Source organism: Kogia breviceps, chromosome 2 (genome assembly GCF_026419965.1).
Source record: "Kogia breviceps isolate mKogBre1 chromosome 2, mKogBre1 haplotype 1, whole genome shotgun sequence".
NCBI lineage: Eukaryota > Metazoa > Chordata > Mammalia > Artiodactyla > Physeteridae > Kogia > Kogia breviceps.
The window spans coordinates 71,861,515-71,886,748 of record NC_081311.1 but is presented as its reverse complement, the minus strand read 5'-3'; the positions used below and the strand labels follow the sequence as shown (position 1 = coordinate 71,886,748).

The 25,234-nt window shown below is 34.0% G+C and overlaps 1 protein-coding gene across 6 annotated transcripts in view; it reads left to right on the top strand.

Annotated features, from left to right (window-relative positions):
• CABCOCO1 (ciliary associated calcium binding coiled-coil 1) overlaps positions 1 to 25,234 on the top strand; it is a 135,472-nt gene that overhangs the window by 11,285 nt on the left and 98,953 nt on the right. For all 6 annotated transcript variants that reach the window (XR_010838963.1, XM_067025546.1, XM_067025544.1 and 3 more), the window contains exons 3-4: positions 5,317 to 5,486; positions 20,906 to 21,050. Coding sequence is in view for 5 of the 6 variants with exons in the window: in XM_067025546.1 (XP_066881647.1) it covers positions 5,317 to 5,486; positions 20,906 to 21,050 (315 nt within the window). In the remaining variant the exon portion in view is untranslated. The remainder of the gene's footprint in view (positions 1 to 5,316; positions 5,487 to 20,905; positions 21,051 to 25,234) is intronic.

Below are 25,234 nucleotides of genomic sequence, written 5' to 3'. Positions count from 1 at the left end.
TTATAATGTGTGGAGTGTGGGGACGATGTGATGATGTTCTGGACTGTAATATTCCAGGGTAAGATTTCTGTAGGCCAGTCGTCTGGATGTAAGCAGGGCATTGTCGACCATAATGGGCAAATGGAAAATGACTTTGTCAGTGGTTATCATTTGCAAATCTTACAAATATTATGGAATAGAGGTGATTTACTGCTGAGAAGGAAATATGACAGATGTCTTGCTGGAAGAGAGACTTGAGAAGGGAAGGCATATTAAGAGCAGACAAATGACACTGACAGGCATTTTCCTGAAATGCTCTTCACCTCCACTGCCTTCAAATCCAGCTAGAAATCCTGGTGATCTGTGATTTGGTCATACTACTTACTATCTGCATTTTTAGAAGTATTAGTCAATTAAAAATTTCACAGGTTTAAGAATTTCATGGTGATGTTACCATATTTATAGAAATGAATGCTCATTGGGAATTCTTATTTTTTAGTGTCAGAATTGATTAGGAAAATGCATTTATTGTATTAATATCACTGATTAAGCTTCAAATAACTATTATCTTCGATTTCTTGGTAACCCCAAATGTTGGTCATTGAAATGCAAAAAATAGGTATTTAAAGCTAGGCAGATAGTAGATTAATACGATGTAAATGACATATTAATATAGTTTATAATTTATTTGTATTAAATAATAAATACAAGATGTTATATTAAATGCAGTTAATATTAAATAAAATTTATTGCAAACAAACGCTTTTTAGACTTGTGTATTTCTCATCACATCTTAAGTTGTACTTTGTATGACCATCTTTTGTGACAATCTTTTTCTCTTTTTCAATTACTGGCTCTCTTTTTTGTTAAATATCTAAATTCTAAAAGTATTTTTAATCTCTAAGAGGTGAGGTCTAGAAGAAAGTAAATGATACAGAGGGTGATACAGAAGTTAGCTGTATAGAAACAACCAGGTTTAACAGCAGGTTGACCTAAAAGGTCATTCTTTTAGGATGTGCCTATGACCATCTCATTAATAGAATTCACCTGAAGTAATCTCAAATTTTAGGGCATCAATTTTGGATAAATGACACCAGTGTTATGTCAGGAGCCATTTCTTTGAAAAGTAATTTTCTTGAGGTTTTTTACATGATTTTTATAACAGTAATCCTGAATTATTTGTAGTCAGTCATTCATTTTCCATTTAAAATAGCATTATTATAAATGGGGATTATATTCCTTTCAAAATGACAGAAATATAATTGAGGTATCCCGTCACCAAGTGGCAAAAGTATGCCAAAATCATACAGTCTACAGAGTTATAAACCTACTAAAATAAATTATGGGACATTAGCACATTTCCCTACCTTTAAAAATTTTGTTGCATAAAAGCAACCAACCAAATGAAACATTAAAGTATTATTAAAATATATTTCTGGAATACACTTCAAGCAAAGTTAAATGTCTGGGTACATTTCTCATCATTTCCTAACTACTATCGATGACTCATGTTTTAATGTAACCCTGATTTTATTTACAGATCCACCCAAATCCCTTTTGAAAAAAGGATAGGGACTAAATTGAAAATAACTATTTAAACACAGAAGTAAGGTGGAGAGATCTTTTAATAACCTTTCTATAATTGGTTTCCATGAGCTGTTCAGCTCTTGCCTTAAGGCTTATTTCTGCATGTCATCATATTTAAAAAATAAAAGGCACTCCAATTTCAAGAGCAGGCAAGAATAATGTAATATTTTTACTGAAATTTTTGGTGAGACAAAGTAGGTAGTTAACATCACCTATCACTATAGCAAAACTTCCTAAATCACTATTAAGCATCTTTCTCTTTCCTTACATTCTCTCTCATGCTACATCTGTGGCCATCTCTCCCCTCTCCCCTGTTCCATCTCCCTTTATTCCCAGAGGAAAAGCTTACAAATTTACCAGTAAAATGCATAGAAACTTTGCATTCAAACCATAGCAGTATCTTGCTCCTAATGCCTCCCTGCGTAGCTTCCTTTGGAGTGAAATAACTGAATGAAGAATAGAAATGTTAAATATTTAGCCTGCAGTTCAGGTTGAAGGTTAAGATTCAAATGGTACTATGGAAAGTGATGGAGGGGACATTAGGGAAAGAGAGCGAAGGTGGAGGAAACTTAAAGAGACTTCACCATATTATTCTTAGGCAACTGTCTATTAATATATAGTTAAAACATTGAAAAAATAAAAATGTAAACCAAAGAACACTTGCCACTATTCAGGTCAGATATTTAATTAAAACAATAACATGCAGATGAAGAATACACTTAGAAGGAAGACTAACTTCTGGAAACAGAAGAAAATGTTAGGCAAAAGCTGATGATTAAAGGGGGCATTGATTTCATAAAACGAGATAAAAGAAGATATTATAAAATACGTAAATAAGAAGCTTTTAGCACTAAGGCAAGAAACTAAGGTAAAGAATAAATCCAATATAGAACTTATCTTGCTGAAAATCAAGGCAGTAATGGAAAACAAATTTAAGAAAACATTCAAAATGCATATTAAATCAATTAGAAGATGCTAGAATGTACATCTAACTTAGTGTATCACAAAAAAATACTTTAAACTTCATAAAAGTTTGATAGAAGATAAAATAAGAAAAGTTGCTGTTCAAAACTATGTATCTAACAAATATACTCTTATTGTAAATTGCCAAAAAAAGCTTTGATTTTAAATATTTTAATAGAATAAAACTTCATGTATTACCTCATCTCTGGGATAAAGAAAATCACCTAGAGAGGAAAATTATCAGGCAGGCCTCAGACTTTTCCTTAGCAACATTAGGTAGCAGAAATCAGTAGAGTGAAAAGTAGATAAATTTAGGGAGTCAAAAGAATATAATTCAGAATAAAATACTAATGGGGTTTTAGTTAATCCATGTATTGGGTAAGGTAGTATTTTATTTTCTATGTGGATAGTCAATGCTGTCAGCATCATTTTTGAAGAATTCATACTTCCCTCACTGATTTGAAATACTACCTCTGTCATATACCAATTCCCATATATATTGGGTCTGTTTCTGGGCTTTCTATCTGTTCCATTGGCCTATTTGTTGATTCCATTAAAATACCACAAGTTTTTATTACTACAAACATTTTCTTACTGACTTTTACTTAAGACTAAATGGTATTATACATTAAACATTGGAAAATAAATCCTGCTGACTGATATCCAGTGCAAATGGAAGATGCCTGGCTAGTGAGGTAACCTTCTTCCCCAGATTGCCTCCCCATTCATTTCTGCATCTACCATTTGATTTGTGTGCTTGACAAAATGTATCAGTTGGGATGCTTTTAATTGCATGTAACATAAAAAACTTATCATATTGACCTAAAAATAAAGTGTACACACATTTACACACACACACACACACACACACACACACACACACACACATACACACACATGTGTATGTAAAATATCACATAATGGGACATTCAGAGATAGATTGACTCCAGGGTTGGTTAACTCAAGTCCTCAATATTATCAAGAAGTAAGGCTTAGTCTTAGGACTGATTTTTCTTATGGTTGTAAAATAACTGCCGGCAGCAGCCAAAGCTACTTACTTACTCTTCTGATTTTTGTGCCACAGAAGAAAATGAAACTTACCATTAGTTATGAATTAACTAGAACAATTTAGGAGAGTGTTCACTGTAAATCAATAATTATTATAGAGAATGCCATATACTGAAAGGCATTATATGGCATTATGAGAAGGGAGATGAGAACCATCACTGGCTGAAAAGACTCAGATCTCACTTTTGGTGTTGGGGTCTACGCAGATACTACTGTAAATGAAATGTATGTTAGAGAGTGAGGTAAACGCAACATCAGCTTTATTTGTTCCCAGACTTGTTTAATCTTGCTGTATTCATTATTCTGATTGTGTAATTTATTTCAGTATTGTAAATAATAAGGACACTTTTTTTGTAAATGGCAGTATAAAGTTGTCACACACACACACACACACAAACACACATACACACACACAGACAATTCCCTCAGAAATCACATATAAGCATCAAGGAAATACCAATTCCATTTCTACTAACAAGGAGATGCTGAAAGCACAGACCACAAAATGTGAGGATGCCCACCAGAAACACTGTAGATCAAGCAGAAGTGCAGGAGAAATTACAAGGAGGATGTACATAGTGGAAGATCTGAGAATAAGCTTAAAAATATACTTATTCTCCCAGGTGAGGAGAAAACCCTGAAGTGCCATTTCAGGAACCCTTGTTTGCAATAGCAAGACCAGAATACACAGTCTTAGAGCAGATACTTTCCATGTTTATAAGAAATAGATTGTTTATGTGATAGTGAAGAGAACTTATTCTACTTTTTTTCCTTTTTCCCACTAACTGAAAAAAAAGAATAAAAACTAGAATAGTTGACATAAAATTATATCATATAGAAAACATCTTGTAATATGGCCAGGTTTGAGCATTAAGCAAGGAGGTTACATACAAAGCCACTGCAAGAAAAAGATTGAAGGATAGAAAAAAGAAATGGCAGGCAAAGAAAATACACCAGAATAATATGGCCATGAACAAACAAACAAAAAATGATCAAATATTTACCATGAGTTAAGAACACTTACGAAGCAATCCCAAGAGCATAAGACAGATACAAAAATTCAAGGTAGAGATAAGAAAAGGTGATGAAACATTTTTTAAAGAAGTAGAAAAGGAGAGATCTTGCAGAGGTGAAATTTATAAGCAGCCCAAGGGAGAATTAACACTGCTGAAAACACAAGGGACATAGAAGACAGTAACAAGAAAAGCATATAAAATGAAAAGGAAATTGACTTAAAATTTTTTTGAAGTTCAAAGAGAAAATTACAGTTATAGAAAAAAATGAGTAAAACATACATAATTGGAATTCTTTAAAAAAGAAAACAGAATGAATATTTAACAATCTAGTTACAGAACATTGTCAGAAATAAAACAAACTTGATTGTATACCTGGAAAAAGACATTGAATTTGAGGGAAAAGGAAAACATGAAAAGTTACTATACTTCAAAGATAAAATGAAGAAAGGGGGGAGGAGAAAGAGAAGAAGTAGAGAAAGAAGACCAATAAGAGTTTGCAGGCATGCTTGCTCTCTCGCTTTCTCTCTCTGTTTCTCTTTTGAATGCCATTTTTGACTTAGGCTTTTGATATAACCATAGATATTTTTAGATTATGAGCATTATAGAATTTTCATTCAAGAAAAATACCTGTTTTCAAAACTTAGAAAAGGAACTGTTCATTATTTAATCAATTTTAATATCTGGATTTTTCTTTTTGTTACAGGAAACTGGAAAAGTTTTTGAATTTCAGAAGTCTTCAAACTTGTTTAAAGGAAGCCAGTCTACTAGATTATTATGTATCTGGATTTTTGTGGGCAAGAGGAATGGACTTTTCTATTACTCAATATTCAAAATTTATGACTTTACTGGATATGTTACTTCATAATCTTAGAAGTAAGTACATTATTTTTTCTTTTTTTAAGAAAAGAAAATTTAGTCCACTGTCTAAATCTTCTTCTGTCTAAATTAATGTTCTTCAGCAAAAGTTCCTGATTTTATTGTTTTTTAGCAAAAATATAGTTCATATCTTCATTAAGTTATAAAGCTTCAAATAATACTTAACAAGGCTAAAGTTCTCATAGTAATTAATTTGCCAGATATGTTACTTTCATTTTGAAATCTTATTAGTGCTATCCATCCCCAAAATGTCAAGTAGCTCAGATTTATCTAGATATTTTTTCAATTTTTGAGCTGTTTGCATCTCATCTTACCTGTAATTATTATTGGGATATCTCAGGATTACTGTTAAGAGGAGGTACTTTGGTCAGTATCAAAACCCCATGAAATAGACATTATTCACATACACTTATATTTTGTGACTTATTTTTCTTACATAAAATTGAAATGAGTTACTACAGGAAATTTGGAAATTCTTCCTTGGAGCAATTTTAAATGTGATGACTTTTGTTTGAGAATAAACAGAATTGCTACTTGGAAGGAGGAAAAGAAAGAAATCTATCGTTTATTTATTGCCAGGTCTGCACTAGGCAGTGTGTTTGGTTCTAATCTTTAACATACATTATGGAATGCATCTCCTGCAGGGGAGCAACTCCTGCAGGGGAGGTATCGTAATCACTATTTCAGAGTTGAGCAAGCAGTCCAGAGAACAAAGTTGCATAGCCGGGAAGTGGAAGAACTAGCACTTCAATCTTAGAGTGTATAATCAAAAGACCTTGAGCACAATAAACATAAAGGTGTTTCTGACTCAGTTGAAAGACATGCTTGTGTCTATGGGAGACAGCTTCCTTCCTTCCTCCCTCCCTCCTTCCTTCCCTCCCTTCCTCTCTTCCACCTTTCCTCCCTCCCTCCCTCCCTCCCTCCCTCCCTCCCTCCCTCCCTTCCTTCCTTCCTTCCTTCCTTCCTTCCTTCCTTCCTTCCTTCCTTCCTTCCTTCCTTCCTCCTTCCTTCCTTTTTGTCTCTTCTTTCCTTTTTGGTTGTTTGCTTGTTTTTAGTTTCTTTTTTTTAAATTTGGGCAAGTAGAAGACCTTGTCACCCCTAAAGAATTGTCACCATCATCCTAGTAAAATTTATGCATGGCTTTTGGTCACAAAAAGCTTATTCTGTTCTATGTATCAATTTATAACTATACAGATTCAGGGGAAATATTAAGTGAGTCAGCAAAATTAGTAGAGAAGGCACTTCTGCCCTATGTGCTCTTCCTGCTTCTCATCACCCTTAACAAGGGAAGAATTGGTAGTTCTTGTATGTGAGGAGAAGAAATCATTATTTTCCTTCTCTACAAATAGGAGAATTTCATCTTTGCTTTTACTTAGGTATGGGTGCCATGTTAAACATAAATAACTGTACCAATAGAAGAAAAAAATAATTATAATTGATAATGAAAAAAGTTGTATGATATTAACTGAGTGATTTCAAATTATCCTGCACATAAGAACATAGTATAAAACTAACACAAAAACTGAAGTCTCAGGTAGTTAGTCCTGAGAATTCAGTCTTTTCCAGTATTACAATTAAAAATACATATTTTATTAAGAGAGCTGATAAATAATATAACATTGTTTCAGTTTCAGTTGTTAAACTACAACCTTCCAAAAAAGAATTATTAGTAAATCATCAAAAAGACAGACTTTGGCTGTTTTTTTCCTCATACACAAATATTTATAGAAGAGTACTACATGTCTCAAAACATATTCTTTTAACACTGTTGCCAGAATTACTGGGCAAAGAACAATGTCAATATCAACTTGCATGGAAAATAATAATATTATTATTGCCAACTATAAGATGAAGTAGATATGGAGATTATATGGCAAAGACTTCAAAATAGCTATTACAAAAGAACTTAAATGAAAAGTTATGCACATTGTTGAAACAAATGTTAAAATATAAAGAATCGTGAAAGAAATGGAAGGTATAAAAATGAAACAGATTAAAATTTTAGAACCAAAGTATACAAAATTATTGTATAATTGTATATTGTATAATTTTAGAACCAAATTATACAAAATTAAAATCTCACTGGATGGAATCAATAGCAGAATGGAGAAATCAGTGAACTTGAAGATAGAACAATAGAAATTATTCAATCTGCACAATACAGAGAAAAAAAGACTGGCAAGCAAATGAACAAAACCTCAGGGACCTGTGGGACAATGGAAGTTCTGATATACATATCATCAGAGTCCCAAAAGGAGAAAGACTACAATGCTAAACAAACATTTGAAGAAGCAATGCATGAAAACTTCCCAAATTTAAAAAAGACATAACCCTATAAATTCACGATGCTGACTAGGCCACAAACAGGGTAAACCAAAAGAAAAACAACATTAACTAACTGGATCTAATTCACATTCAGAGAACAGTACACCCCAAAACAACAGAATAGTCATTCTTTTCAAGTGTATATGGAACATTCACCAAGGTAGACTGTATCCTGGGTCATAAAACAACCTTAAATTTAAAGGAATTGACTTACTTCACTCTGTATGACAGACTCTGGGTCCCTCCACCTCACTACAAATAACTCAATTTCGTTTCTTTTTATGGCAGAGTAATATTCCATTGTATATATGTGCCACATCTTCTTTATCCATTCATCTGTTGATGGACACTTAAGTTGCTTCCATGTCCTGGCTATTGTAAATAGAGCTGCAATGAACGTTTTGGTACATGACTCTTTTTGAATTATGGTTTTCTCAGGGTATATGCCCAGTAGTGGGATTGCTGGGTCGTATGGTAGTTCTATTTTTAGTTTTTTAAGGAACCTCCATACTGTTCTCCATAGTGGCTGTATCAATTTACATTCCCACCAACAGTGGTGGGAATGTAACCCTCTCCAGCATTTATTATTTGTAGATTTTTTGATGATGGCCATTCTGATTGGTGTGAGGTGATACATCATTGTAGTTTTGATTTGCATTACTCTAATGATTAATGATGTTGAGAATTCTTTCATGTGTTTGTTGACAATCTGTATATCTTCTTTGGAGAAATGTCTATTTAGGTCTTCTGCCCATTTTTGGATTGGGTTGTGTGTTTTTTTGATATTGAGCTACATGAGCTGCTTATAAATTTTGGAAATTAATCCTTTGTCAATTGCTTCATTTGCAACTATTTTCTCCCATTCTGAGGGTTGTCTTTTCATCTTGCTTATGGTTTCCTTTGCTGTGCCAAAGCTTTTAAGTTTCATTAGGTCCCATTTGTTTACTTTTGTTTTTATTTCCATTTCTCTAGGAGGTGGGTCAAAAGGATCTCGTTGTGATTTATGTCATAGAGTGTTCTACCTATGTTTTCTTCTAAGAGTTTGATAGTGTCTGACCTTACATTTAGGTCTTTAATCCATTTTGAGTTTATTTTTGTGTATGGTGTTAGGGAGTGTTCTCATTTCATTCTTTAACATGTAGCTGTCCAGTTTTCCCAGCACCACTTATTGAAGAGGCTGTCTTTTCTCCACTGTATATTGTTGCCTCCTTTATCAAAGATAAGGTGACCATATGTGTGTGGGTTTATCTCTGGGCTTTCTATACTGTTTCATTGATCTATATTTCAGTTTTTGTGCCAGTACCATACTGTCTTGATTACTGTAGCTTTGTAGTATAGTCTAAAGTCCAGGAGCCTGATTCCTCCAGCTCCGTTTTTCTTTCTCAAGATTGCTTTGGCTATTTGGGGTCTTTTGTGTTTCCATACAAACTGTGAAATTTTTTGTTCTAGTTCTGTGAAAAAATGCCAGTGGTAGTTTGATAGGGATTGCATTGAATCTGTAGATTGCTTTGGATAGTATAGTCATTTTTCACAATGTTGATTCTTCCAATCCAAGAACATGGTATATCTCTCCATGTATTTGTATCATCTTTAATTTCTTTCATCAGTGTCTTATAATTTTCTGCATACAGGTTTTTTGTCTCCTTAGGTAGGAGTGAAGTAAGTCAGAAAGAGAAAAACAAATACCGTATGCTAACACATATATATATGGAATATTATTTTTAAAAATGGTCACAAAGAACCTAGGGGCAAGATGGGAATAAAAACACAAACCTACTAGAGAATGGACTTGAGGATACGAGGAGAGAGAAGGGTAAGATGGGACAAAGTGAGAGAGTGGCATGGACATATATACACTACCAAATGTAAAATAGATAGCTAGTGGGAAGCAGCCACATAGCACAGAGAGATTAGCTCAGTGCTTTGTGACCACCTAGGTGGGTGGGATAGGGAGTGTGGGAGGGAGGGAGATGCAAGAGGAAAGAGATATGGGGACATATGTATATGTATAACTGAATCACTTTGTTATAAAGCAGAAAATAACACACCATTGTAAAGCAATTATACTCCAATAAAGATGTTTAAAAATAAATAAGTAAATAAAGTAAAGTAATTGAAATTATACAAATATATTTTCTGACCATAATGGAATTAAATAAGAAATTAATAATAGAAATATGTCAGGAAAATCTCTGAATACTTGGATATTAAACAGCACAGTTCTTAACAGTCCATGAGTCAAAGAGAAAGTCTCAACAGATATTAGAAAAGTTTTTTAAGTAAATGATAATAAAACATGAAAATTTGTGTGATGCAGTTGAGCCGATGATAAGAGGGAAGTTTCTATCAGTAAATGCTTATATTAGAAAAGAATACAGTCTAAAATGAATAAGCTTAAACTTTAGGAAGCCAGAAAAAAAGAACATGGATCAGGCAGAAAAGAAAGAAATAACAAACAGAAATCAATGAAATTGAAAATGGAAAACCAATGGAGAAAAATCAATGAAACAAAAATCAGGATCTCTGAAAAGATCAATAGAATTGATAAACATGAAGCAAAACTAAGAAAAAAGATAGAAGGCACAGGTTATCATTATCAGATATAAAAAAGAGGTATCACTAAAGATCTTGCAGACATTACCAGAATATTAAGAGAATGCTAATTATATATATACATTAGAAAATAAAAAGAAAATGACCAATTCTCAAAAACCACAAACAAAACTCACCCGGGATGAAACAGACAACCAGATATTCCCATAATGATTTAAGAAATAGAGTTTGTTTCTAAAAACTTCTGGAAAAACTTCTTCAGTCCCAGATGTTTTCACTGGAAAATTCTATTAAACATTTAATGAAGAAATACCACCAATTATACATAACCTCTTCCAGAAATAGTGGAGGAAAGAACTCTTCCTAACTCATTTTATGAGGCTAAAATTATCTTCATACCAAAACCTGACAAAGAGAAAGAGAGAAGAAGGAGAGGTGAGGGGAGAGGGAGAAGAAAGAGAAGGAGAAGAAAAAGTAGAGGAAAGGTGGGGGAGTAGGGATAGGAGAAGGAGAATAAATTACAGAGCAATATCCATAATGAACATAAAAAAACATTCCCAACAAAATGTCATCAAAATGAATCAGGCAATTTATAAGAAGAATAATATGCATGACCAGTTGGGCTTTATCCCAGAAATTCAGTGCTGGTTCAGTATTGAAAATCTGATCAATGTAAGTAGTTGAAAGAAGAAAAAACACATGATCATGTAAATACATGCAGAGAAAGCATTTGACTAAATACAACATCCGTTCATTATGTTTTTAAAGTCAGAAAATTAAGAAAAGAAGTGATATTTGTCAACCTCATAAAAGACATCTGCAAAAAAGCCACCATCATACTTAGTGGTAGAAAGACCAGATTCTTTGCCCATAAGATCAAGGTCAAGGTAAGAATGTCTTCTCTCACCACTCCTATTCAACATAAGAATAGGAGTCTTAGCAATAAGTGCAGTATGGTGAGAAAAAGAAATAAAACACACGCAGATTGGAAAGGAAGGAATCAAGCAGTCCCTGTTCTTAGATGAAATGATGCTCTATATACAAAATTACACAGAATCAAAACAATTCCTAGAACTAATGAGTTTAGCAAGGTTGCAGGAATAAGGTCAAAACACACAAGTCAGTTGTATTTCAGTATACTAGCAATGTACATTGGTTACCAAGATTTTAACAGATAATATCATTTACAATAACTCAAAAAATAATAGAAGTACTTAAGTATAAATGTAACAAAATATATGCAATCTATATGCTTAAATAATGATACAAGAAATAAAACCTAAACAAATGAAAAAACATACTGTGTCCTTGGATTCGAAGTCTCCACATGGTAAAGATGTCTTCTAAATTGATCTGTAGATTTAATGCAGTATCAATCCAAATCCCAGCAGGATTTTTTCTAGACATACTCGTTGATTTTTTAAATTTATATGGAAAGACTAAGGACCTAAAACAGCTAAAATTTTTTTGAAAAATAAGAGTAAAGCCACATCCATCTTACCACTCAATTTAAGAATTACTATAAAGTTACAGTAATGAAGTCAGTGTGGAATTAGTGTAGAGATGAACACATAAATTGATGGAACAGAAGACAGAATTCTGAAATAGACTCACACAAAAATGGTCATCTGATTTTTTTTTATAAATATGCAAAAGCAATTCAGTGGAACCAGGTAGCCTTTTCAATAAATGTTGTTAGAACAACCGCTCATCTATTTTGAAAAAAATACACTTCAACCTGAACTTTTCACTAGATACAATTAAATCTAAATGGCTCAGATATAAATTTAAAATATAAAACTAAATCTTTTAGAAGAAAACATAGGAGAAAATCTTCATGACCTTGGGTTATCAAGAGGTTGTTAGACATGAACCCCAAAACATGACCCATAAAAAAAATTGGATTTCATCAAATTTTAAAACTTTTGTTTTATGAACGTCATTGTTAAAAGAATAAAAAGACAAACTACAGACAGGGAAAAATATTTTTGCAAATCACATATCTGAAAAAGGACTTGTAGTTGTAATATATAAAGAACTCTCAAAACTCAACAATAAGAAAACAAACAACCCTATTAAAAATGGACAAAGCCATGAAAACCCATAACTTAGTTTAACCATCAGACAAACCCAAATTGAGGAATGTTGTACAAAATATTTGACCAGTCCTTTTCAAACTGATAAAGTTATCAAAAACAAGAAAAGTCAGAGAAACTATCAATCTAGGGGAACCTCAGGAGACATGACTATCAAGTGTAATATGGTATCCTGGATGTGATCCTGGAACGGAAACGGACACTAAGTAAAAATTAAGGAAATCTAATAAAATATGGGCTTTAGTTAATTGTAATGTACAAAATTGTTTTATTAGTAGTAAATAAAGGTACCATGATAATGTTAGATATTAAAAATAAGAGAAACTGTGTACAGTATGTAGGAATTCTCAATACTATTTTTGTAATTTTTCTATAAATATAAATCTTTTCCAAAATAAAGTTTATCTTATTTTAAAAATGGGCAAAGAATTTGAACAAACCCTTCACCAAAGAAGATATAAGGATAGCAAATAAACTGAAAAGTTGTTCAACATCATTTGTCATTAGGGAAATATAAAATAAAACCACTATGACTAATATGTATAAAATAGATAACTAATAAGAACCTGCTGTATAAAAAATAAATAAATAAAGATGTTCAAAGAAAAGAAAAACACCACTATGAAGCCACTACACAACTATTAGAATGGCTAAACTAAAAAATACTGACAATACCAAATGCTGACAAAGACACAGAGCACCTAGAACTTTTATGCTTTGCTTGTGGAAATGCAAAATGGCACAGCCACTCTGGACAATAGTTGGCAACGTCTTATAAAATTATATCCCATCCATCCCACTCCTAGGCATTACTGTAAAGAAAGAAAAACATACGTTCACCCAAAAACCTGTGCACGAATGTTGTCTAGCAGCTCTATTCATAAGTGCTCGAAACTGAAAACAATGTCTATCAATAGATGAACAGGTAAACAAACTATGGTATATCCATACAATGGAACACTACTCAGCAATAAAAGTGATTGAACCGTGATACAACAGTTTGGATGCGTCTCAGTAGCATCATACTGAGTTGAAGTCAGTCTCAAAAGATTGTATACTGTATCATTACATTTATGAGAAATTCTCAACAAGACATAACTATAGCAGTGGAGAACAAATCAGTGTTTGCCAGAGGTTGGGGTGAGGAGAGGACATAAAAGGATAGCATGAGGGAGTTTTTTGAGGTGATATAACTGTTCTGTATCACAATTGTAGTGGTGGTTACATGATCTTTACAAGTGTTTAAGTTCATAGAACTGTACACCAAAAGGAAAAGTCAATTTCACTGAATAATTTTTAATAATATTTATGTATGAAAACAAAGATAAAAGATTTAGTGAAAGAAAATATATATGCTCTAACAAGAAATAGAAACTATGCAGAGTAAACTTTTAAAAAAGTAATGCAGAAGCCCTATATGAAAAAAACTTAAAAGAATTTTAAAGCCACAAAGGAAGTTTGTAACATTTGGAAAAAACTTACAATGTTCTTTGAAAGACCTAACATCATAAAAATGCTAAATCTCACCAAGTTAATTTATAATATGAATATGCCAATAAAAATGCCAACAGTTTTTTGTGAATGTTTTTGCCTAGGGGTGGGTTACTAGGCAAGTGATTCTAACAAAAGAAACGTGGAAAATAAAAAAATAGAAATAGCCAGAAAAACTGTCTTTTAAAAGTGTAACAAGCTTTAGCGTATCTTAGTAGTAGTAGTACTAGTAGTAGTGTTATAAAATCTCAAATATTTGAACACAGTGGTGAATCACTAAATAGACCAAAGGAACACAACAGAAAGTTAAGCAGTTGACCCAATCACTGGAATTCAATATTTGGTAAAATGGCATTTCAAATCTGTGGTGAAAAGATAATTATTCAATAAATAATACAGGGACGACTGGGTATCCATCAAGAAAAAAATTAAATGAAATTGGATTCAAACCTGTCTTTGTTTATAAACCAGAATACGTCCAAATGGATCAAACCCTTAAATGTAAAATAAGTGGAGCCATAAAAATGTTAGAGAAAACCATGGGTTAATTTATAGCCTTGTATGGGGAAGACCTTTATAATTATGCTTCAAAATTCTGAAGCCGTAAAGACAAAGATAGTTAAATTTGATATATGAAAGCCAGAAGTCTGCAATGAAAATATACCGGAATCAAAATAAAATAAGAATTAGAAACTGGGAAAAACATTGCATCTCAGACATCAACAAACAATTAAGTTCTGTAATATAAAAAGAGCATGCAGAAGCAAGAAGAAAAAGACCAATAGTACGATAGAAGAGTATGCCAAGGATATGACTAAAGAAATACAAATGATTCTTAAACAAATGAAAAGTTCAGCCTTAAAGATAATGAGAAAAATGTTAATTAAAACTATACAGAAATGTCATTTGTCATATATCAAATTGCCAAAACTAAAATTTTGGTAGCATTCTCAGCTGTTAAAGCTGTAAGAAAACAAGTATTTTCTATATGTCTAATGGAAGTAAAAAACCCCTGTGGAATGTAGGTTAGCAGCTGTCTATCAAATTTACAAATGTATTGTCTCTTTGACAAATGTATTGCCTCTTCCTAGCAATGCAACTTTTGGGAATTTATCCTACATATCCACTGGCACACGTGTAACCTGACATGTATGTAAAGTCATTAGTTGCAGTAATGTTTGAAAAAGCAAAAGATTAGACACATCAACTGAAAACATCAGTGTGAATTCTTGTTTAACTTAATAGATATACAGATGAATAGTTGTAGAGTTAAGTGTAAACACATATATACACATACTTCTTAGCTCTGTTCACAAAGAGGGCCAAAAAGCAAATGACATCCAGTGGCAGTGAGCATACCACCCAGAACCAGTTCTTGGATTATAATTTCATTCACCAAGAAAAGGAACCAGGACTCCTTAGAAAAATGGCTGATTGTAGACCTAGAGCAGGGAACATAAAAGGTGAGCCTGGGGGTATCTTGTAGTGGCCAAAAGAAAGTGCCAAAAAACCGGAATGATGCGGGTATGTCAAAGAAGTAGAGAAGCCGACTGAAAAAGCTCCCAGTACCCGAAGTTAGAATAATTTGAATGAAATAACATAGCATTGCATTATAATCCAAAGTATCAAATTAACATCCATGAATCCATACTGATGGAAATTAATGATTGAATAAATAATTAACTGGGGTAAAATAGACAAATCTCCCATGTAAAATTCCCAATAATTTATGTAGATACTTCACCCTCAACAAGTTGAACACCATTCCCTACTCCTTAAGTGAGGGCTGCAAACCTCCTTCCAAAGAGGACAGTATGGAAAGGGGGAAAAATAGGAACTTGATAGTAGAGAAGCCTGACAGATAAACCTCAGCCAGGTGACTAAGGCTAACACCACTAGTGATGAGCCAGGTTAAATAGCAGTACCCTAGATATAATGTGATGAGAACGGCACTGTACTCTTCCTCTCCCAAACCTTTAACCCCTGTCTAATCATGACAGAAGTATCAGATAAACCCAAATATAAGGACATACTACAAAATATCTGACCAGTACTTCTCAAAACTGTCAAAGCCTTTAAAAGCAAGGAAAATCTGAGAAACTGTGCTGTCTAAGGAGATGTGACGACTAAATGTAATGTGTCCTGGAGGGGATCCTAGGACAGAAAAAGGCTTTAATAAAAACTAAAGAAATCCAAAGGGTGAACTTAAATAATAATAATATATCAGTATTTGCTCATTAGGTATGTCAAATGTACCATAGCTATATTAACAATGGGGGAAACTGTGTATGAGGTATATGGGGACTCTGTGATATTCTTGCAACTTTTCTGTAAATCTAAAACTACTCCAAAATTAAAAATTTACCTGTAGGGATTAACCTATCCTTAAATTGTACTGTGCAGCAGTAAAAAAGGAAAGAATGAGGAAGGTTTTCTAGGTATCATATGTTGTTACTGAGTAGAGTAAGGTACAGAATTGTATTCTTTTGTTTATAAAACAGAATTAGTATTTATCTATGTCTTTATTTGTCATATATACAAAGAAATGCTGGAAGAATACAGAAAAAACTAATAAAATTTTCTGTGTGAAGGGTGTAGGAACTGGGCACATGGACAACAGGATTGGAGGAAGTCTTCTCACAATACACTGTCACATATATTTTTTGAACCATGTGAATATGTCACCTATCAATTAAATTGTAAAAAGAAATACATGACATGAACAGTCTTAAGCTTTGCAACCTCTGAGCTGAGAATTCACAAACTAGAAACAGAATAAAGGAAAGTAGAAAAATTTCATGGATCTCACATTACAAATTTGACAAGAGATTTCCATTTTAAACGTTTTCCATAACATAACTTATGAATATTTTTATGTGAAACTTTATATTGTTGATATCAATTCAAAATGAATTTTTAAAACTTGAGCAGGATCCATCCAAGTACTCATAAACTATGAGAGAGTGAAAGTACGTATGTAAAACCTAACCAGAAAAAAGCAAGGGATCTAGTTTTCCTTCTGGCAGAAAAAAAGAAAAATCCTGTCAAACCTTTTGACCTAACAAGGTTATACTTACCATCAGGAAAGAATGTAATCTTAGCCAAGTATGCCAGGGAAGGAGGTAAAGTATGTTTATACTTAAACTAAGAGGTGGTGGTGTCCTGAGCACATAGTGAGCACTCCCATCCCATCCGGCAACATCGCCATAGAAAAAGCACCGAAGAGCACAGTTTGTGCTGTGAGCTGTAGTGTGGCCCACAGTTACTAATAAAATTCTAGTGTGGGGACTGTTACTTTATACTGACTCGGTTTCTGATCTATCCCGTGTCTCAGATTGTGCTACATTATCCACAAGATATTCTGCAGACAACCCACCTGGAATCAAAGTAGATCAAACTAAAAGATTATGGAACGTAGAATTTGTACAGTTATCTTAACAGTATATATATATATTTTTTTTTTAAGATTTTTTTTTTTTTTTGGTGGTACGCGGGCCTCTCACTGTTGTGGCCTCTCCCGTTGCGGAGCACAGGCTCCAGACGCGCAGGCTCAGCGGCCATGGCTCACGGGCCCAGCTGCTCCGCGGCATGTGGGATCTTCCCGGACCGGGGCATGAACCCGCGTCCCCTGCATCAGCGGGCAGACTCAACCACTGTGCCACCAGGGAAGCCCCAAGATTTTTTTTTTTTTTTTTTGATGTGGACCATTTTTAAAGTCTTTATTGAGTTTGTTACAATATTGCTTTCTGTTTTATGTTTTGATTTTTTGGCCTCCAGGCGTGTGAGATATTAGCTCCCTGATCAGGGATTGAACCTGTACCCCCTGCATTGGAAGGCGAAGTCTTAACCACTGGACCGCCAGGGAAGTCCCTTAACAATATACATTTTGAGTTTCAGTTTTTCCAGGGCCTAACCAAGGACAGGATGTAGAGTATTAGACTGGGTGTTTGGCCTCTATCTAGGTCCATGGGCCAAGATTGATTCTCCTCTATATAACATGAATTTGGTAAATAACCGTAGAATGCTTTTTAGTTCTATAAGGTTGAATTGTTTTTCCTCCAAACAGGAATGATGATGATAATAATAATAATTAACATTTATATAGAATTAACTTGTGTCACTCACAGTGCCATTTGCTTTCCAAATAACTTTGCACTTAATTCATGCACAGTCTTATGAGATAGTTCCATTATTCTCCTCATTTTAAAAATGAGAAGAATATATGAGATTCAGAGAGGTTAAATCTGAACCCCAGAGAGCGAGAGCCCATCCTCCTGACTACATGGGATGTGCCTGGCTTTGGGCTGAATTCTAGAAAGCACTATATACATGTAATGTATATGTATCTTTTCAGTTTACCAAGAGTTTCCCATGCATTCCGTATTTGATCTTCACAACTTTGATCTTCACAACTTCACAATTTTGAGAATTGGTATTATTCTCATTCACAGATAGGGAAAATGAAACTCAGATCACCTAGCTAGTAAATGGCAGTTATGAGGTACCAATCTAAATCTTCCAGCTAATTGTAAGTATAGTATGTTCTTTCATTACCCTAAATTTTCAAGGATAAATTTTATTTCTAACAGCCCTTAGTATTTAATTGGTTTAGTCTTTCATATTTTAATAACATCACTAAAAGTGATTTTTTAAAGGGCAAACATTTCAGTCAGATAAGTGAAATGATAGCTTTCCTAATTTTTAAAACCATTATCTGTAGAAAGACATTAGACATAGAAAAACAGTTTTAAAGAGTCAGTTATATTTTAGCATAAGGAAATAGTAATATAAATTTATTTTTGTGCTTGATAAGTATAATCACATCTAGAATTAGAATCATCTAAATTTTTTCTCTGCATTTCTAATTAATACCATTTTATTAATAAAATGATTCAGATTTTAATCCATTCATTTCTTAATTGCTTTTATCCAACAGATTTTTTATTTCTGAAATTACTCTTACTATTTTCAAAAGAAGTTTATCATAGAAAAAGAAATAGGGACTTTCCTTGTGGCGCAGTGGTTAAGAATCCGCCTGCCAGTTCAGGGGACACAGGTTCAGTCCCTGGTCTGTGAAGATCCCACATGCCGCAGAGCAACTAAGTCCATGCACCACAACTACTGAGCCTGAGCTCTAGAGCCTGAGAGCCACAACTGCTGACGCTGGTGCGCCTAGAGCCCGTGCTCCGCAACAAGAGAAGCCACCACAATGAGAAGCACGTGCACTGCAACCGAGTAGCCCCCGCTCACCACAACTGAGAAAGCCCGCGCGCAGCAACGAAGACCCCAATGCAGCCAAAAATAAATTTAAAACTAAATTTAAAATAAAAAAGAAAAAGAAATGTTCAGTAATAATTGAACTCCACTTAGAATGATACAGGAAAGCCTAGTTATCCAGTAATAATTCTATGTATCTGACAGACATAAAACAGGATCTGGAAGGAGGCCATGAGAATTGGACTAATTGTCATTCATTAAACCAGATTTTAATTGTTATATAGTTTTATGCTTCTTTTCTAATTCTTACACATAGAAAAGAATCTAGACTAAACAAATTACAAGTTGGTGTTTATAGTGTCTTCCAAAATTTTAAATTACTTTACTGTCATTGTATTAGTAATTTGGGGACCTAGCACTTATATCCCAGAAAGTAAAGCTATGTAACCCAGAAATAATTGGATCTAACAATCAGCCTGTGTTCTCTTAACTCCTCTGCACTCTCCCCTTCTACCTCCCTGAAAAAGCCACCCCATTAACAAGACGTGCAAAGTTTACTAATGGTCTCCTAAGAGAGACAGAAGTTTGGTTGGGATTGGGAAGGTGGGATTCACATTGTTCAGCACAGTTCTCCCCCAGGCCCTCATCCTGGCCACCAGCTGACAATCACCTCCTCCAGTCAACCAATCCAACCTTGTTTTTGCTAGAACCTTTCAACTCTCCACCTCCATGCTGTTCGGTCTCGTGTCTGTACACCCCTCACTTGTCAGCAAAGGACAGTTTGGACACTCCAGTTACCTGGATTCTCCTCAGGATGCAGGGAGCTGTGTGTGTGTGTTGTAAATAATATTTGTCTGCCACAAGTAAAAATATGAAAAAAAGATGGAGGTTAATATTTGTATTATACACGTTATAAAATTTAAGTCCAAGGCTTCTGACACTTATCTACTTCTTTTTCAACTAGACAGATGCCTTAGAAGATAGTTTTGCTTTGTTGTTTGTTTGCTTTTAATTGCCAGAGAATAGACCACAATCATTGACTTGTTTATTTTTGGTAATGGTGGCAAAGTGGTGTCAGTGTCACTCTTTTTGCACTGTCATCTGGCTCTCACCACCACCATCAGGCGTACATTTGAGAAACAGCTTACATAAGTTATGTCTGTGGCTTGGAAAAGAAAAAAAAAATCTTGATTTTTACATAAAAATCCATATTTCTTGCATCCACTGAAAATCTTCAGGCCCAAATTCCCACATGGTAACAATCAACTAAAGCCGAGTGTTAGTTGACTCTGTTCATTTACATCTTCAGCTCTGGGTTTGGTTCTGCTGGCTACAGTGGCTGAGTCTACCGAGTAGGCCTTCCTTACCAGCTAATCCAACGAACCTTGTGTCATTTCTATCTATACTCTTAATCTAAGATCATAAAAAATTTTTCCTTTCCATTCTAAAGTAATCTTTAGATAGATTGAGGGTTCTTTTTTTTTTTGCATCTTAAAATGGAAACAAACTCTTTAGACAATTATATAGCATTAAGGTAATTTACAGTTGTTGGGTGTGTAAGCTCCTGTTCTTTTACATAAAATGTAATTATTAGCATAAACAACAATAGTTTTACCATTTGTCCTCACAAATACTGAAAAATGGAATTGTTACACATTAAGGATGTCTTGGGTTATTTTGTTGCCAAAACATCTATGAAAATAATGCTTTAGACTTCTTTGGATTTTATTTCAGCACTGCATATGTCCTTAGAAGACAGCATAAAATGGCTCAGAGAAGTTATGGCTGAAATAGGACCATCCCATTCACAAAAAAATGAGGAATGGAATATCTTTGATGTAAAACAAGCCAATGCTATTGTTGATTACTTGAAAATCAGGTATGGACTTTTTTTCAGTAGCATTTAGTTTTCACTTTATGTTTTCTAGAAAATGTCTATTAAATAGAAGCTAATTCAATTTTTAATGAAGTTAGACATTTCCAAAATTTTTGCAGTAATTAACCCAACCGATAATTAGATAATATTCAAATCATCCATCCAGTAAATAAAAACCAGGACATTGAACATTTTGGCTTTCCTTGCATTCTTAAAAAAAAGTTTGTGTTTGATAAGGATAATTTCATTTAGATCTATAATTGTCTAAGAATTTTTTTCTCTGAATCTCTAAATAATACTGTTCTTATTAATCAAATGATTCTTTCAGATTATTCAGATTTGATTACAACAGACTATACTATAGGTAGTTGAGCTTGACCTTAAAATTTTACATTTTAAAGAGTAACATTTATTTCCCTTTAAACGTTTATTTTAAATGCTTTGTATTAGAAATTGAAGAGATTTATGTATATACTTCCTCAAATTTATTATATACCCTGAAATATTTGTCGTATTGACCAATTAAACTCATTAAGTCTTTCTTTGTGCTTCGAAAATGATGGTGGATGGAGCGAAAGTATTTTTCTTACAGTGATTCTTCATTGTTGAACTAAGAAATCTGTCTTTTTATATGATCTGTCACAAGGTCTGCATTAGAGTTTTGCATCTCTCCCAAGGGACATTTTTAAAGTTAGCAAATATTTAAACAAGAGTTGGTAAAAATCTTTCTTTTGCCTAACTAAAAGTTTCTGCAGAATTTTTGTTCCTCTATTACTATATACTGCAGTACTTTCCAACTTTAAGTTTTACAATTCTAAAATAAATGGTGCTGTATGATGTTGTAGACATGCTCACGATTTGCTTGGCAAGGATCCTGGTTGTAGCCTGGAAGTTTTTAAAAAACTAATGTGTTTAATATGATAAGGTTTATATACTGGTTTCTGACATGAATTAATAATGGTGTATGATATATTTTTATGTAATAACATTTGATATAATATGACTTCTTAATGTTACATTATACCTCCTAATGTGTGTCTCTCACTAAAAGCCACAGTAGTCTTCATATCAATTAAAGGGAGATCCTTGTATGGCGGGGGAGGGAAGGTAGTGGAAATCCAGAGCTGGAGGAGAACTTGTTCCCCAAGGTATTTCTGTCCATCAGAGTTTGGAAATCACTGGGCAGGGGCAATTCTCTGCACATTTGTAGAGCATCCTTCTTTCCCTTCTGTCTCCATTTGAGCCTTCCAGGTCTGTCTTGCAAAATACATTTTTCCGCTGAGCTCTCAGCTCAAGAGTTTTATAATGGGCACCAGGACTGATAATTAACCACAGCAGCAAAACCCATGCACTTTCTAGATGGTGAAAGATGGCGGCTCTTTTCTCTTTCATATCATCTTTCTGGACAAATGTTCATCAGCATATTTCTTGACATTTTATTGACATTCAGAAAATGGTTAAGTGAAGAGGGGATGTCAGTGTTAGTCACCTTTTGACCCTAACCAGGGTAACTTCACACACCAAAAATACCTAGTCTTGGGCTTCCCTGGTGGCGCAGTGGTTGAGAATCCGCCTGCCGATGCAGGAGACACGGGTTCGTGCCCTGGTCCGGGAAGATCCCACATGCCGCGAAGCAACTAAGCCCGTGAGCCATGGCCGCTGAGCCTGTGCGTCCGGAGCCTGTGCTCCGCAACGGGAGAGGCCACAACAGTGAGAGGCCCGCATACCGAAAAAAAAAAAAAAAAAAAAAAAAAAAAAAAAAAACCTAGTCTTACTTTTCCAAAAAAAAAAAGTAATATTTGAAAGTTTAGTCAAATAAAATCAGAACTAGCTTTTATGCTGTTTAATCTTTATATTGTGATTTCAAAGAAATTACATGTTTTAAGTGTCTCTGTCACAGAAATTAAAGTATCAGTTGGTAAGTAAGATATCTGGAATTGATTCTGAAGTTGTGTAAAGAGAAATGTGCTTTTCTGCAACACCTGTTCAGAATATCTCATGTGTCTACAAATGCAAGTTTAATGTCAATTAAATCATATAATACTTTTCATTTTAATGACTGCAAAGAAGTTTTCTAAATATGAAGCTAACTCAATTATCAAAAAAAAGTATAACCATTTTTCAATTTAACCTGATAATTAAGTTTAATCAACCAGTGAAAGCCCTAGTCAGTTTTGGGCGTGCACGTTTTGGAGCACAACCTATCGCACATGAAACTTAACTGACAATAAAATTGAAATTTCGGGGACTTCCCTGGCAGTCCAGTGGTTAAGACTTCATGCTTCCAGTGCAGAGGGGCATGGGTTAGATCCCTGGTCAGGGAACTGAGATCCCACATGCTGCGTGGCCAATAATTTTAAAAATAAATAAAGCTTAAAAAAATTGAAATTTCATTTGATGCTCTTAATAGAGTCTACACTGTATATTCCATGATGTGTCTGTGAATTGAAAAAAAGAATACCAAAATTCCTCCCCAGCATTGCTATGAGTACTGAGTAATCTACTTATGCAACATATACATAGCTTTTTAATATAAGACGTCATTTAGACATGTATCTGGTTCAAGGACATTTCTGTCATTGTATATTCTATGTATTCCCTGGAAATCAGGTGAAGGTAAAGTGCACAGGCATATACTCAATATAAGAAAACACTTATAAAACACCTTTTCACACAAATGCACTTCCTGGCGTGGAGCCAGATGTCTTAACCATTTTCATTCTGAGTAGTCTCCCTTTGATTTAGGACCAAGACAAGATGTTTGACAAAAGTAGTCTAGGGGCTTGAGTCAGCTGGGAGTCCAAAGGAAGAGGGAAAAAATACACTCCCATAATGGAAGTGTCACTTTGTTCCCATGTAAGGCCATTTAATAGCTCCCTGGTAATGTGAGAGAACCCCAGCTGTTGGTGGAGACCAGAGCAAGGCAACGGTGGTATGACTAGACCTGCCCCTGAGTAAGTGCCTCCCTTTGGTGGCCCCCCCTCCCCTTGTATGTCTCACTGTAGTCCTGGCCTTGCCCAACCCTGTATCTTGGCCACTGCATCCAAGTCATGCATTTTATTTTCATTGTAAGAAGTGAATTTCTTTTTTGGTATGGGATAATCTAATAACTGTATGCAATAAGGAGAATAATGTGGAAAGATTATGAAATTGAAGGAAGGAAGATTTATGAACTGACTTCGTTGTGGGACACAAGATGGGGAAAGGAAAGTTTTAGACTAGTTAACTGAGAAGAAGCCAAGCTATTTCCAAAATATTCTACAGTCTTTAATTTTTCTATTCAAAGTCAGTTATTGATAATGTAATAGTTATAACCTTGAAGCTTTCTCTAGGTAACCAATGTAAGGGAAGGAGAGTTTGAATTTATTTTGCTTCATTGAATCATCAAACTTCACTAATCTTGTATTTTCTAGCCAACAAATCAAAGTAATGTCAAAAGCTAAGTTAGTTTTCTGTATGTTGATGACTAATTTGAATGTAGTCAAAAACAAAACAAACCATGACTGAGTCTGTACACCCATCACTTTTTAAAGGATTGTGTTAGTAGTGAGATCAACTGCTAGTATAACTCAGAGAGACCCAGCTGCCTGAGGATTTCTTCGTTGATTTCAAATGAATTGAAACTTTGATCCATTACAGCATTCAGGAGAAGCCATTATTATACATGCTCTGTAGCTACATTTTGCAAATGTTAATTTCTCAGTTATATTATAATCAATTTTCTTAAATAGCAAAAGGCACCAGAGTGAAAGAGAAACCACTAAGACAATTTTTTGTTCTTCGGCATTTTGCTGTATTATGAGTCTATTAATTTTCCCAACCAGCAGGAAGAGAATTAGAAAAATTCAAATATTATCACAAACAGGATATTAGAAGTCAACCCTTCAGTAAATTTTTAACTCTCAGTAATACATTGCTGAGATCTTTAATCTTACTTGAACTATATATTTTTAAGCTCTTTTAGCTCTTTATAGTTTTTATACACTGACCATTTAGTCTTTCGGGTAGGAACTAAAGAAATTATCTTTCTCAAATTAATTGCTCTCTTTGATGTGTAATGGAATATTCTTCAAGAAAATCATTCATCTAAAAAGTATTTCAGTTAATGTTGCATCATTCTTCAGGTATTATCGGAAATTACCTTAATCTTGAAACAGTTTGAGAATGTGAGAAGTAATTGATATGGA